Below are 13,191 nucleotides of genomic sequence, written 5' to 3'. Positions count from 1 at the left end.
AGCTGGTGTCAACACTATGCTCAGTGAATGTTAAAACAGCAATAGAAGCACGTTATTTTACAATGGCCACGCAAACATTTCATCTTCTGTTAGGATGCAGTACTCCATTACAGACAGCTGTTAGAAACCAAAGCCAAGAAGCCTTAAAGCAGGGCCTTCTCCAGCTATAATTTCCATGACCTAATTTTTGCTCATCTCATTTTAGTCGCTCAGGAGAGGAGTTGGCGGGCTAAGCCAGTATTGGTCTCACATGACAATCACAGTTCGTGCAACTATTGCACTTAATGGTGTGTTTCTTGAGGTCCAAAAAACGCACACCCACGATCCAATGAGAACAGAGAATGGAGTCCTGCATCCCTTCAGATATCTTAGAGCAATGTCAAGTGGGTGGTACCTGATTAACAGAAGCCTCTGTATTAGCCACAGGTGAAGGGGAGCGACAGGCAGGTGGAGAAGAAATCTCACTGTTGGTTCCCTCCTCCCCAGACTCCTCAGTGACAGGTGACAGCAAAGTGTGACAGCGACCTGCAGTCATCTGTCCCATAAAATGTTGCCCAAAGGACATGAAAATCAGTTAGCTATGTTAACAAGAGGCCTGGTCAGGCACAGGTCAAAACAGAGATAATTATACAACAGAAGTTAGAGTTATTGAGACCCAAATTTACATACAAATTCTGTGTTGCTATTTGAAAGTTTTCATGTGACTATGATGCTAGGGGCCGTTTGCAAAACAAACAGGGGTAGGGGATGCATGCTACATGACAGAGTTTTGTTGCTGATTAAATATTCCTTTATTTTCCTTTTCTCCATTGTTTGTATCTTTACAAATAACTATTAAAATCATACAAATGAGAGAAGGGTCTATGAAATCAAGCTTGGTCTTTTTTGATATTTCCAATTCCAAATATTTTATTGAGATAAATGCACCCCAAATAATATATCACCAGAAGAGTCCACATATGGTTATATACTACCCACAGCACAGTACCTATGTGTGGAAAATATACAGCACCAGAAAACACTGAGCTACAAAATAATCGATGCATTCTAGATGCAAAGTGATGGGGAAGTAATGCTGCAGAGAGAAATTAATGGAACTTATTTGTTCGAATCCACAGCTAAACTTTGGGTTTTCTATTTTCTTATTTTTCTAATAACGACTTGTCATCTCTCTTTCATTAAACATTTATACACGAGCATACACAACCATACCTAGTCAGTCATTGCTTTAGCTGGAAAAACACACACAAAACATGTGTAGCATGATTCTCCCCTCCCCCAGAAAACCAGAAAACTGTGCAAAAGGATTTTTTTTTTTTGAAGCTCAGAGCCTCCTGTATTATTGCTAAATTATAAGCAAACACAGGGCCGACCTTCAGCACGAAGTAATTCAGGACTCCCAAACAAATGGCTTCATTTCAAGTGGCACTGTTTACAGTGTCAAGGATTGGCCTTGGTCCAAATGTAATCAGAGAGTTAAGGGGACTGTTCCCCAATTCTCACCCTCAAGACCTACCACTGCTCCCTAAACCAAGCCACGGAGAGGAGCCTGGAGCCATCAGCCAGGGGACAGTCAGAAGAGAGCGCCCGGAGGCGTCCAGCAAACCGGCCTTGACCCTTACTTACCATGACCACAGAGGGGTGGGCCGAGGTCGCGGGGAGGAGCTCCCCGTCCAGGTCCTCCGTCCCCTCCGCCAGCCCCTCCACCTCGGTCACCGTCAGCAGCATGGTGGCGTGCTTGGCTTTCATGGTCAGCATCTTGCACTTGGAGTTCAGAGAGGCGATCTGCTCCTGGTAGCCCTTGATTTTCTGAGCCAGCTCCTGAGGAAACATTTCCCCCCCGCCCCTCCGTGTGTCAGAACAGCATCAGAAGGAAACAGAACTAGTAGCGTTCATCCTCCTCCGGGCCTGGCCAATGAAATCACAGAGCTGCGCCAGACGGAGCGGCGGGGAGGCAGGATGTGGACGGTGCGAGCGAGGAGCCCGGCTGCCGCGCGCCCCGAGCCAGACCACCGCGCGGCGGGGCCCGGAAGGGGCGCCGCGGCCGGCGGGGCGGGGGAACGACGCCCGGCTGCCCCGGGGATTCGAAGCCGGAGAGATGCTCCGGCCCGATTTGGGACTTTACGTAACCTTAAGGACTGGCAAGTTTCTTGAAAATGCCCAAGGAATCTGAAATTGCCAGATGGTTCATGCCATGGAAATTAGGTCATGTGATGACTAAAACTTCGAAAAATGCAATGCTCAGCTCTTACCACCCAAATATGTCAAATAGAGCAGTCATTTGTGACAGGCATGTAACAATGTAAACTGCTTGTGAATTCCTGTGACCCTGGGGACTTTTTTTGTGCAGGTAAGTTAAATATTGCATATGAACCCCCCCTTTTTTTGCAGATTACTCACAAAATAAAATTTTGTGCACTCGTGAAATTTTCTCTCACATACTCCACCATGCCTTAAATGCTTCTGATGCCTCATACTAGAGCTTTGAATTTGAAGTTCAATTTTAATGGCTTTTAAATTCATTTGTTGTTGAAAGAAATTGTTTTGAGAGGTAGAGATTTTTACATTTTTACCAAGAGCGCATTGAAAATATATTCTGAACAGCACATAGCTATTAAAAATCAAAAATATTAAAATTTCTAAAATAATTTTAAAAGGTAATTATAAAATGTTAAATTTTTACTTTCTTGCTTAAAAATGCATACATTAGTTAAAAAATGAAGATGAAAACATTAACTTTTTTTCCACTTTCAAGGAAACAAAAACATTAATCCTAAAAGTAGAAAACCACTACTTTTTTCTATTCCTTTTGGCTCCTTGGCCTGAAAAGCTGTCATTTAGTATTTATACAAAACACATTTTGTGACAGTCTTTAACATGAGTGTGTGTATACACACTCAAACTAGCTTTGAACTTGACATTTGAACCAGAGCTTTGAAGTTCAGAAACAAAACGACAGCAACAAAATGGTATATGTGTGTATATGTGTATATGTACACACACACACACACACACCCCATTTTGTTGTTATTGCTGTCATTTTGTTTTTCCTCCCCAATGCAAACTGACTGAGTAGAAGGGAAAATATCCAGCAGAACCTAGCCTGCAGCCTGTCTTCTTTCTAGTATAGAAGTACAGGATTATGTATTTATTTATTTATTGTCTTTTTGCCTTTTCTAGGGTCGCTCCCGTGGCATACGGAGGTTCCCAGGTTAGGGGTCTAATCAGAGCTGTAGCTGCCAGCCTACACCACAGCCACAGCAATGCCAGATCCTTAACCTGCTGAACGAGGCCAGGGATCGAACCTGTGTCCTCACAGATGCTAGTCAGATTCATTAACTGCTGAGCCAGGATGGGAACTCCAAATCTGCTCAATTTAAATGGAGCACTAATGGGCTAATGTGTTCCCCATTCTCAGGAAACATATGTAATTTTTTTGCTGTGTATTTCTGAAAACAGTTATAAAGGGTGAGCATACAGGTGGGAATTTCAGGTACAGCGGCTGCTCTGGGGAAAGCCACCTTCTGCAGATAGTCTCCTGCACCCATGAAAGTGAGGGCCCTGAGCAGTCTCTCCTACGATTTAAAGGTGACGGGATAATTTTTTCAAGTTAGAGGCAACATTTGAAAACTTATGGTAAAAAGATGTGAATTCCTTAGAGATAAATTATCTGTTATTCTTGTGAGTTAAAGTTATGTAGTCTGGAATGAGCCTCACTTCAAGATTGAAATTCCATTAAAAGTAGACTGCAAATACAAGCAAGAGCATCCTTCCGAAGTTGTATGTTATAAATCGGGCTTTTCTCATGCATCGCTTTCCTTCCTGTGTTTGTTTTCCACATACAATGAGCCTTGCACAGGACTACGTCATTGTAAATATGAAAATGTAATCTAAATCACATGACAAAGCTAACACGTGCCTACACGGATGTTTAGAACGGGGAGGAGAAAATGTGACAAAATGAACAAGATCACTGAACAGCAGCCAGAGGACACTCTGTGGCCGACTGTGCCGAGTGGCTCTGCGGTGACCTTGGGCAAGTCATTTATTCTCCTCAACCACCATTCATTCTTCTCTTTTATGCAAGGGGGCAGCCCAGGGTGTTTCGGCTGCAGTGGAAAAATCACCCAAGTTGAAGCCAAACCAGATTAGAAAATCTAGTTTCTATCAATTCCTAGATCTGGAAGCTCAGGAAGTCATTCTAAAAATCAGTTTCTCTTTTCTTATCAGTAAAAGCGAGATGATAAAAGAAAAGAAAAAAGAAAAAAACCTTACTTCACAGGGTTGTTGCAAAAGATAAAATAAAAACTTTAAGAATTTTTTTTAAAAAACCATAAAACTAACAACAACAACAAAAAACTATAGTAATGATCATTATTGTTATTCCAGACAAGATTTTAAAAAATATTTTCTGTACTTTGATGGAAGAGTTGTTACAACAAAATTCTGGAGCTTACAAAATGATATTAAAAATAGTTTCAGGAGTTCTCATCATGGCTCAGTGTTTAAGGAACCCAACTAGTATCCATGAGGACATGGGTTCGATCCCTGGCCTCACTCAGGGGGTTAAGGATCAGGCCTTGCCATGAGCTGTGGTGTAGGTTGCAAACGTGGCTCGGATTCCACATTGCTGTGGCTGTGGGGTAGGCCAGCAGCTACAGCCCCAATTTCACCCTTAGCCTGGGAACCTCCATATGCCGTGGGTTCTGTCCTCAAAAGACCAAAAAAAAAAAAAGTTTCAAAAGAATTTTGTATTATATAGTCTAATACATGACTAATATAAACAATGTTTCAAATATTTGCAAAACATCTTTTCATTTAACTAGTGGCATAAGAGAAACCAATAGTTAACACAGATGATATCTACAGTGTAAGAGTAAATGTAGGTGGGATATTTACATTATTTTGTAAATCATATGTAAATGTAAGTGATTGATGTACTGGATGAGACAAAAAGTTAAAGAATTGCATTTAGAAAAGGGAGCGGCAGTGTGATTCCCCATCCTTAAAAAGCGACAATTCAATCTTCTGAGAACCTTTTCGGATATTTGGTTTGGAAAAATTGTTGCTCTATGACATCAAAGTTAAAATAGAGCAGACGGAGGGGTAAACTAAATGTCTATTCCTGGCACAAAGAAATAAAATACACCTCCCGCCCCAGTCACTCTCCAAGATTCATGATGCTATAAGACAGCCCCCAAAGAAGGAGTAAATGGGAACTGACAGGTCAGGAAAGGAAATTCACTGCTAAGTGTCAAGGGGCTAGAACACGCCAGGTGTATCATCTCTGAGACCAGGTCTGCACAAGGGGTGTCCAAGACCTCAGGTCAGAACAATGCCAAAGGTATAGGAAGGAAGCACATCTGAAAATGGGGAAGATGCTAACAGACATAATCTGGAACTCAGCAAAACACACAGGGGCCATTCTCTGATTTTGCTAAAAGGAGGTGAAATGACCTAAATGTGAAAGAGCAAATGATTTTCTTTTTAACATACAATATGCCTTCCTCTTAAAGAGGGCCAGCAAAGCAGCAAGGCTTTGAGCATGGCTGTTCGTTGCAGTCTGTAAATGCAGAGAGGACCGTGTGTTTTGGTGTGTGAGCTGTGAGAATTCCCCAGGAGAAAATCGGTGGGTCCAGGTGGAGAGAGATGTGCCATGAATGCCTTGTAGAGAGGCTTTGGAATCAAGGGGAAGTCTCGTGCTACTGGGTCTTGGAAAGCATCAGCAAAAATAGCCCTTAAAATGCAAAGACAGCCAAAGAGGCTCTCCAAGAGCCCAAGGCATTATGCCCCAGACAGGGAAAATCTTTCTCTTGCATTTGCTAGAAACCAACCACTTATTCTCCAAGACAATGCCCTGCCCTTGAACTTTGCTTGTCTCACCTCATGCCGAGAAATCTGGGCTTGCAGCTCTTGGATGTTGCTGGTGGCCACAGGCTTATCCTCGATCTCTCTGTGAGCTCCTTCTATGAGCTCCTGGAGGTGCTGCATTTCTTGCTCATATTGTTCATACTGCACCACAGCCTCCTTTGAAGAAAAAAAAAAAAACACACACACACGCATGATTATCTGTCTACAGCAGTAACTGTGTAAGTGATTCTGCCAAACAACTGTTGGTAACTCAGGTTTACCCATGTGTCAAAGGAACAAAGAAATGATGGGGGAAATTCCTGGATAATTCAGATCCCAGCTTTACTCAGAGAATTCAGAGCCTTCTCTCTAAAACATTTGGTCACGATTATTGATGGATGGAAAATAATTCAGTGGCTAGATCCTTTCTCTTCTCCCTATTGTCCTAAAGGAGGCAAGGTCATGGTCCAGAACACAGAAGAAAGCAGTCAAGAAAACCTGACCATTTCATCGTTCCATCAAAGAAATCCTGAGTATCTATGTAAGGCTCTCAGTTAAGCGCTGGAACAGGGGATTAAAAAATGAATTATTATGATGTTGTACCCTCAGGAATTTACTGTCCAAGAGATTTTAAGATAATGCGAGTACCGTGGACCAAATAGACCATTCATGATTTAATAAGAGCCCATGTATACAGTTTTTGGATAAAGCAGATGAAATATCAGTTGAAAGGAGATATGAGAGAGTGTCATTTTTTTTCCTAGTAAATAACTGTTCTCTTATTAAGTGACGAGATTAAGAGTTACAGCCAGGTGTACATCTCAAGCAATAAAATGCATCAATAAGCTGAAATCTGAAAAACAATTTCTATAGTATATGCTAGCAGTAAAGTATTGCATGATTCTAGATGATTTTCAGGTGGATAATAAGAGGTAAGAAATACAGGATTGAATATAAAAATTCACCTTCATAAGGTGTTCTTTATAAAAAACTGCTGAAAGATAGTTTTCACCGAAGGATATTTTTAATAGAGCTTTCCCCAGACTTTTGTGGGTGATGCAAATGATAGCATTTCATGTCCTTATTTTATATAACCACAACCAGCTGTCACACAGTTAACACTCTGGATGTGTTTTGATGGCTGAGCCCACACAGTGCTAAGAAAAGCCTCCCATGACTCATTTGCTGCTGCTCTGCCGGCTGGGGATCGCCTGCAGACACTGGCTGGCCCAGCTGCACGTGCCTGCATGATGTTGCACTGCTGGATGGCGGTGTGCTGGAGCCGGCTGGCCTCCTCCTGCAGTCGCAGGGCAGCGTGGCAGAGCGGCAGGCTGGTGACCGCATCCTCGGGGATCCGGAGCGCGCTCTGGCAGATCTGCACCGCCTGGACTTTAGGCTTCAGAGACTCCATCTCAGACAGCAAATGCTGAAAGTGCGAGGTCACAGTTCATAGTTTAAATTGGAAAATGGTATATAAAATTAATCGTTTATAGAAGACATACGTACATACGAAATACATGTTTCCTATTTAAAATATCTATTCTACAATGTTTTAAAATTCTATGTTTTAATAGTTTAGTTCATAAAGAAGGGACATTTATGAAATTATAGCTCTGTCACAAGTTAAAAACATTTTTCCAAGGAATGTTTTTTAAAATAATGCATACAGGGCTAAGACTATAACTGAGTTTAGAAAGTATTCTTCCTAACCTTTCTTTTTGGAAAATATAGGAATTCCCACTGTGGTGCAGTAGGTTAAAGACCTGGCATTGTCACTGCAGCGTCCTGGGTGGCGGCTGTGGCATAGGTTCAGTCCCTGGCCTGAGAACTTCCACATGCCACAGGTATATATATATTTATAACTCCATGCTCATTTTCCCTGAATTATTTTTGCTTGCCTGTCTGTGAGAGAGTTGCTCCTTGAGACTAAGACGTCCAACTTCTGGAGAAGTCAGGGTTGTCTGGGCTTGCTCCAGAGCAACTTGCAAGTTTCTGAGCTCTGTTTCAAATTTCTTCATATCCTACAAGGTAAGAGCGACATGCATGTCAATACAGAAGCACTTGAAGTCCAAAGTCATGGGTGGAGAATAAGATCACAGTCAAGAAGACTCAGCAGAGGGGATTGCTTCAGCTCTACTCTAAAAGGACCATTTTTTAAAAAATGATAGAGACTTTTCTATTTAAATTACTGTTTTTTTCTGTTTACCTTGGCCGCATCATGGAGATTCTGCAAACGGATTTTGATCATCTGCCGCAACTCCTCAGTCTCTCGGCCCAGGTCCACCACTTGCTGAGACATTTTTTCTGTAAGGTACACGCTATCGAGGGCCTGTAATTTCTCAGCCATTGCTTCCAGATCATTGTGAATCTCTTCAGATTCTTCTAGCATGGTCTAGAGGGAAATATCAACAGTCATGACGTTGACATGAAGGCAGAGAGGGGAAGGTAATCAATACAGTGCAGTGAGACGGGCTTCTCGAGAGATGGCGAGACGGGAGACGGAGGGAGGGAGGGAGGAGAAGTAATTCACATTTTCCAGGCGTGCTGAGCAGGTTCTATGCGTCTTATTGGGTTTAACCTTCACAGCCCTGTGCCCGCTCCCCACTTACTCTTACCCCCTTTTTGCAGAAAAAGAAATCAAAGTTCAGGAGCTGTACACAATTTGTTGAGGCCACATGTGTTGGGCCATAAGGCTCCCGCTCTGTCTGCCACCCGAAGCTGCTCCCTGGTGAAGGTCAGGACACGAGTATTCTAGTAGTGGCCAAGTCCTGATGCCCTGGGGATCTTCCTTAGGTCACTAGATCCAACTTTTCTCTCTCTCTCTCTTCTTCTTTTTTTTTTTTTTTTTTTTGGTCTTTTTGGGGCTGCATCTGTAGCATATGGAAGTTTCCAGGCAAGGGGTCGAACTGGAGCTGCAACTGCCAGCCTACACCACAGCCACAGCAACTTGGGCTCTGAGCCATGTCTGCGACCCACACCACAGCTCACGGCAATGCCCGATCCTTAACCCACTGAGCGAGGCCAGGGATCGAATCCGCATCCTCATGGATACTGGTTGGGTTCATTAACTACTGAGCCACAATGGGAACCCCATGTAGAGCAGGTTAAAAAAAAAAAAAAAAAGAATCTGCTGTTTTGGTCTCCCTGCAGCATATGGAGTTCCCTGACCAGGGATCAAATCCAAGCTGCAGTTGCAACCTGCACTGCAGCAGAATCCTTAAACCACTGTGCCCAACCGGGGATCAAACCCACGTCCCAGGGCTCAGACATGCCTCCCATCTTGTTGCACCATAGTGAGAACTCCTCCCAGGAGTTCCTTCAGCATCTTAGGCCCTAATCCTTGCACTTATCCCTCTGCATTGTGTTTGTCTGGATCTGTCTCTCTCTCTCTCCTTCCTCCCTTTATCAATTCCCTGGGGAAGGGGCAGGGAATGTTATTTGTATTCCAAATGCCTAAGAAAATTCCTAGCTTTGGAATTAAAAAAAAAAAAAAACCTTCAATATTTTAAAGACTGTATTATATTTTATTATATCCAAAAATTTACTCAGAAAACTTATTTGACATGTTAAGTTTTCTTTAAAATTCCAGTATAATTATTAGTACTCATAAAACATTTTCTACATTTTGAATTACAGATTAATACTACTTTGATGATCATGATACATTTTGCCAATTGTTTTGCAACGGGATTTTTACCAAGTCACCAGTAGTGTTTGAGAGCTCTTACTGCCTTAAATACCAGCTTTCAAAAAATAGTGTTAACTTGATACTTAACATTCTCGCTTTTAAATTTGCATTTCTAGAATTCTAGACATTGTTTCCTTGCTTACAACCAATTGCAATTTAGGTCTTGTCTGTTCAAGTAGAAGCATATCCTCAGGCAGAACAACTCTGTAGTTGTTTAAGGAAGATTTCTTGAGAGGAGTTTGCATGATTGATTAGAGAAGAAAGATCAATACAGGGAAACCAATTAGGAGCCTGTTAAAGCATTGCCAGAAGGAGAAAAGGAGGCTTTGATCTAGAAATCCGTCAACTGGAATGGAAAAGGGGATGTATTTAAAAGACATGAGAACACACAAATCAGAATAGAAGACAGAAAATCTAAAATACTTGAGGATATCCATGTAACTTAAGATCATTTAGTATTTGATTGCAAGACAACTGGGCTAGTGAATATCTGGATCTAATTCAAGCCTAATTATAAAAGGATGAAATAATTTCCTGGATGACATGGCCAAGAGAAAACTTCAGAGGAAATGAAGTCATGCAGCCTCCATGGGGGGTGGATGCATCACTGGTTTCCAGCTGACCCCTACTTTCTCTGGGAGGTCAGGCAGAAAGGCTGAAAGGAGGAGGCATGAGATAGAGGTTCTTACTGGGCACCCACGTGCCAGGGAGTCTGCTTGAGGATCAACTGTTTGGTCCTTGTGATAATTTGGCAATATAAATATCATTTACATCTCCATCGTGTTGATGAGAAGACTGAATTCCTAGAGGCAAAGAAGTCCGATCCAAACTACACAGCCCTGAATGATTGTGAGGGCTTGGTTTGCCCATCAGTTTGAGTCTGAAGCCTATAATCTTTCCACAGATCCCTACATCTCTTCCTGGGGGAGAATTGCCCACCAAATCCTTGCACATAATTGTCTCCAAGAAGCTGCAAAAAAAAAAAAAAAAAAGTCCTATCTGGATGGTTATTTTTGGTCTTGGGGAGTGAAAAGTCTAGGGGAGAAAGAGGATATTTATTTATTCATGTAGTCCTATGAAATCTCATAGGGAGCTACAAGGTTTTTGTTTGTTTGTTTGTTTTTCAAACCACCTGACACGTTATTAGGGCTACCTGAGCTTTCTTTTATCCTGGCACATACAATAATTTGATCTCAAGGACACCTACGGTTTCTGTCAGTCTAGCCAGTTAAATCAAATTCCTCTCTTAAGTACTCTTTGAAAACCATTTTTCTCAAAGTTACCTGATGGGAAATGTATTGTTCCCGAAGTTGGCTCGCGGAATTCCAGACAATCTTTCCATGCACCAAGACTTTAGCTCTCTCAATCCACTTTAGGATTAACTCAAGCATTTCATTGTATTCTTCTAAATGGAATGCTGCCTGAAAAATCATTAACCATGAGATAACAAATGGAAACACTGCTTCTTGAGCTAGAAATCAGTCTTCAATCTCTCTTAGGATACAATAATCCTAGGGGTGGATTGTTAGCATATCTGTGATATTGAAAGGTATCATGAAAAATAATTTCCATGTGGAATACTTATCAAGGACTTCCCAGTGACTTTAGGATAAAGTCCAAGTTCTGAATATGCTTGAATAATGTGTCTTTTAAATGTTTTTCTATTCTCGTCTCTTATTCTTCTATCTAGCATTTCTCTATCCCTCCTTCCATACTTGACCCTCACTGAGTAAGGAGGTGGTTGGTAGGGATTAAAGGTTTCAGTATCATACATGATTAATAGCAAATCCTGACTTAACTCATCCCCGATTGCAGGAAAAAAAAAATAATCAGTCTTCAAAAGATCAGTCTATCTTCAACTATGATGACACATGCCCTGAACCTATAATTAAAGGCAAATTAATTAAAAGTTATATATGTATAAGATACTTGAATATAGGTATACATTAAGGTACGTGAGTTCGCCCCAGACTGATTTTATAAAACATGCTAATGGATGAGTATTTATTTTACAAAATACTTTTCCAGGTCACAACATAATCACCTCAAATGTTCACTTATGTGACCACCTTTGCCAATGACTTAATAATATGGTTTGATATAAAATAAAGGCAGGTTTACCTGTAAATCTTAGGAATGAAGACATGGTATGACGTAGGCTACACTTAAATTCCTCTCCTTATTGTCAGTATTATCTTTCTACTTATTTTTATTTTTATTTATTCATTTATTTTTGTCTTTGCTTGTTTTTAAAAGAGAAAAAGAGAACACGGAACTTCTGCCCAAGAGTATTTTGATCACTGGCCCGGGAAACATACCTGGCTGAGCTTGGAGATCCGGTTCTCAGCCTGTCTCACGGTCTGCTGGTGAAGTTCGGTCAGTTTTCCTATCTTCTTGGCCAGTGGTTTACCCAGTTGGCCATTCTGTTCTGAGAATTTCTGTACTGCTTCATCTAGTTCCATTAACTTTAAGTTACAGCCATCTAATTCCTCTCCTAGCAGCTGGACGGTCATCAAAATGAAAGCACATTAAATTCTAGAAAACGCATTTCTCCAGATTTTCCAAGATCAGAAGTATTTTAAATGACTTTTTGCGTTTTTTTGTAAGTGCCAAATACGATACGCAGTAATTCTACTAGGAGGAACTCCTTTCTGTTTTTGGGTTGGAGAAGCAAAGCAGGATGTTTTGGAAGCCTGGTGTTTATTTCCCATGACGCTGAGAGAGCTAACATTTTTCTTCTGTCCCACCCAAAAGGGATTAGTCACTTTACTCAGCAGCAGAGTGTGAACACAGATTTAACTACCAAGATCATCCTTCATGTAGAGACGTCTATACTGTATTCCCAAATCACTTAGTCCTGTGACACCCTCCCTCTCACCCACACGTCGTGCATATGTATTAGTACAGTTTAATTGTGATAAGAAATTACATTCTGTAAATGGATCTATACTATCATATTCATAAAATTTTTTTACTATCTGGTTGTAATGAACTTGCTGATCAAGAAAGCCTCCCCCGCCATAGCTTTGAAATAAAATAATGTACCCCAAGTATTTAATTTATTCAACATCACCCCTCATAGTTCCCCTTATCTTTCCTTACCTTTTGGTCCGTTTTAGCTTGAACTAAGTCATCTGTCTTTGCTCTCAGCTTGGTTAGAATAGTTGTGAGATCTTTGGCTATCTTCTGAATTTGCCGGCTGAATTCCTGACTCATGGCCTTGCTCTGTTCGACTTCTTTCACTTTGTCTTGGATCTAAATAATCGGTGAGAACAGTAAAACCAACACGGTTAAAACTGGATAATTGATGCTAAGAACCTCAATCTTGAGATGTTGCCAAGAGACACTGTGGGTCATCAACACTGCCTTGGCATCAAGGGCCTCATCAAACCACCCGCGTGCAGTTACAAGCTCTTGTGGTTTTCCTTGCAGCCTTACTTCTCACCATATTTACATACTCACTGCATTTCTTCCTGCTGCTATTTCAGCCAAGGAACGAGCAATGCATGTACAGTGATTCACTCACCCAGTGTGGACAGGATATTCATTATAGATAGCAGTGTAGATAGCCGAGTTTGAATCCTATCTTCTCCACTTACTAACTTTGTGACCCTAAACACACAAACACGTCTAAGCATTTTTCTTCATGAAAT

General features: G+C 41.3%; 1 protein-coding gene across 13 annotated transcripts in view; it reads right to left on the bottom strand.

Annotated features, from left to right (window-relative positions):
* The window catches only part of SYNE1 (spectrin repeat containing nuclear envelope protein 1), a 479,896-nt gene that overhangs the window by 170,879 nt on the left and 295,826 nt on the right, over window positions 1–13,191 (bottom strand). For 12 of the 13 annotated variants that reach the window (XM_047769899.1, XM_047769909.1, XM_047769910.1 and 9 more), the window contains 9 exons: window positions 12,641–12,793; window positions 11,857–12,039; window positions 10,822–10,959; window positions 8,057–8,242; window positions 7,749–7,871; window positions 7,094–7,276; window positions 5,884–6,027; window positions 1,627–1,821; window positions 395–535 (listed from right to left, as the gene is read on the bottom strand). In XM_047769899.1, coding sequence (XP_047625855.1) covers window positions 395–535; window positions 1,627–1,821; window positions 5,884–6,027; window positions 7,094–7,276; window positions 7,749–7,871; window positions 8,057–8,242; window positions 10,822–10,959; window positions 11,857–12,039; window positions 12,641–12,793 — 1,446 coding nt within the window. The remainder of the gene's footprint in view (window positions 1–394; window positions 536–1,626; window positions 1,822–5,883; window positions 6,028–7,093; window positions 7,277–7,748; window positions 7,872–8,056; window positions 8,243–10,821; window positions 10,960–11,856; window positions 12,040–12,640; window positions 12,794–13,191) is intronic. The other variant, XM_047769904.1, reaches the window with a different exon arrangement.

The sequence above is a fragment of the Phacochoerus africanus genome, chromosome 2, assembly GCF_016906955.1.
Source record: "Phacochoerus africanus isolate WHEZ1 chromosome 2, ROS_Pafr_v1, whole genome shotgun sequence".
Classification (NCBI taxonomy): domain Eukaryota; kingdom Metazoa; phylum Chordata; class Mammalia; order Artiodactyla; family Suidae; genus Phacochoerus; species Phacochoerus africanus.
Note: the sequence above shows the minus strand (reverse complement) of the source record. Positions and strands in the feature narration are given on the sequence as shown.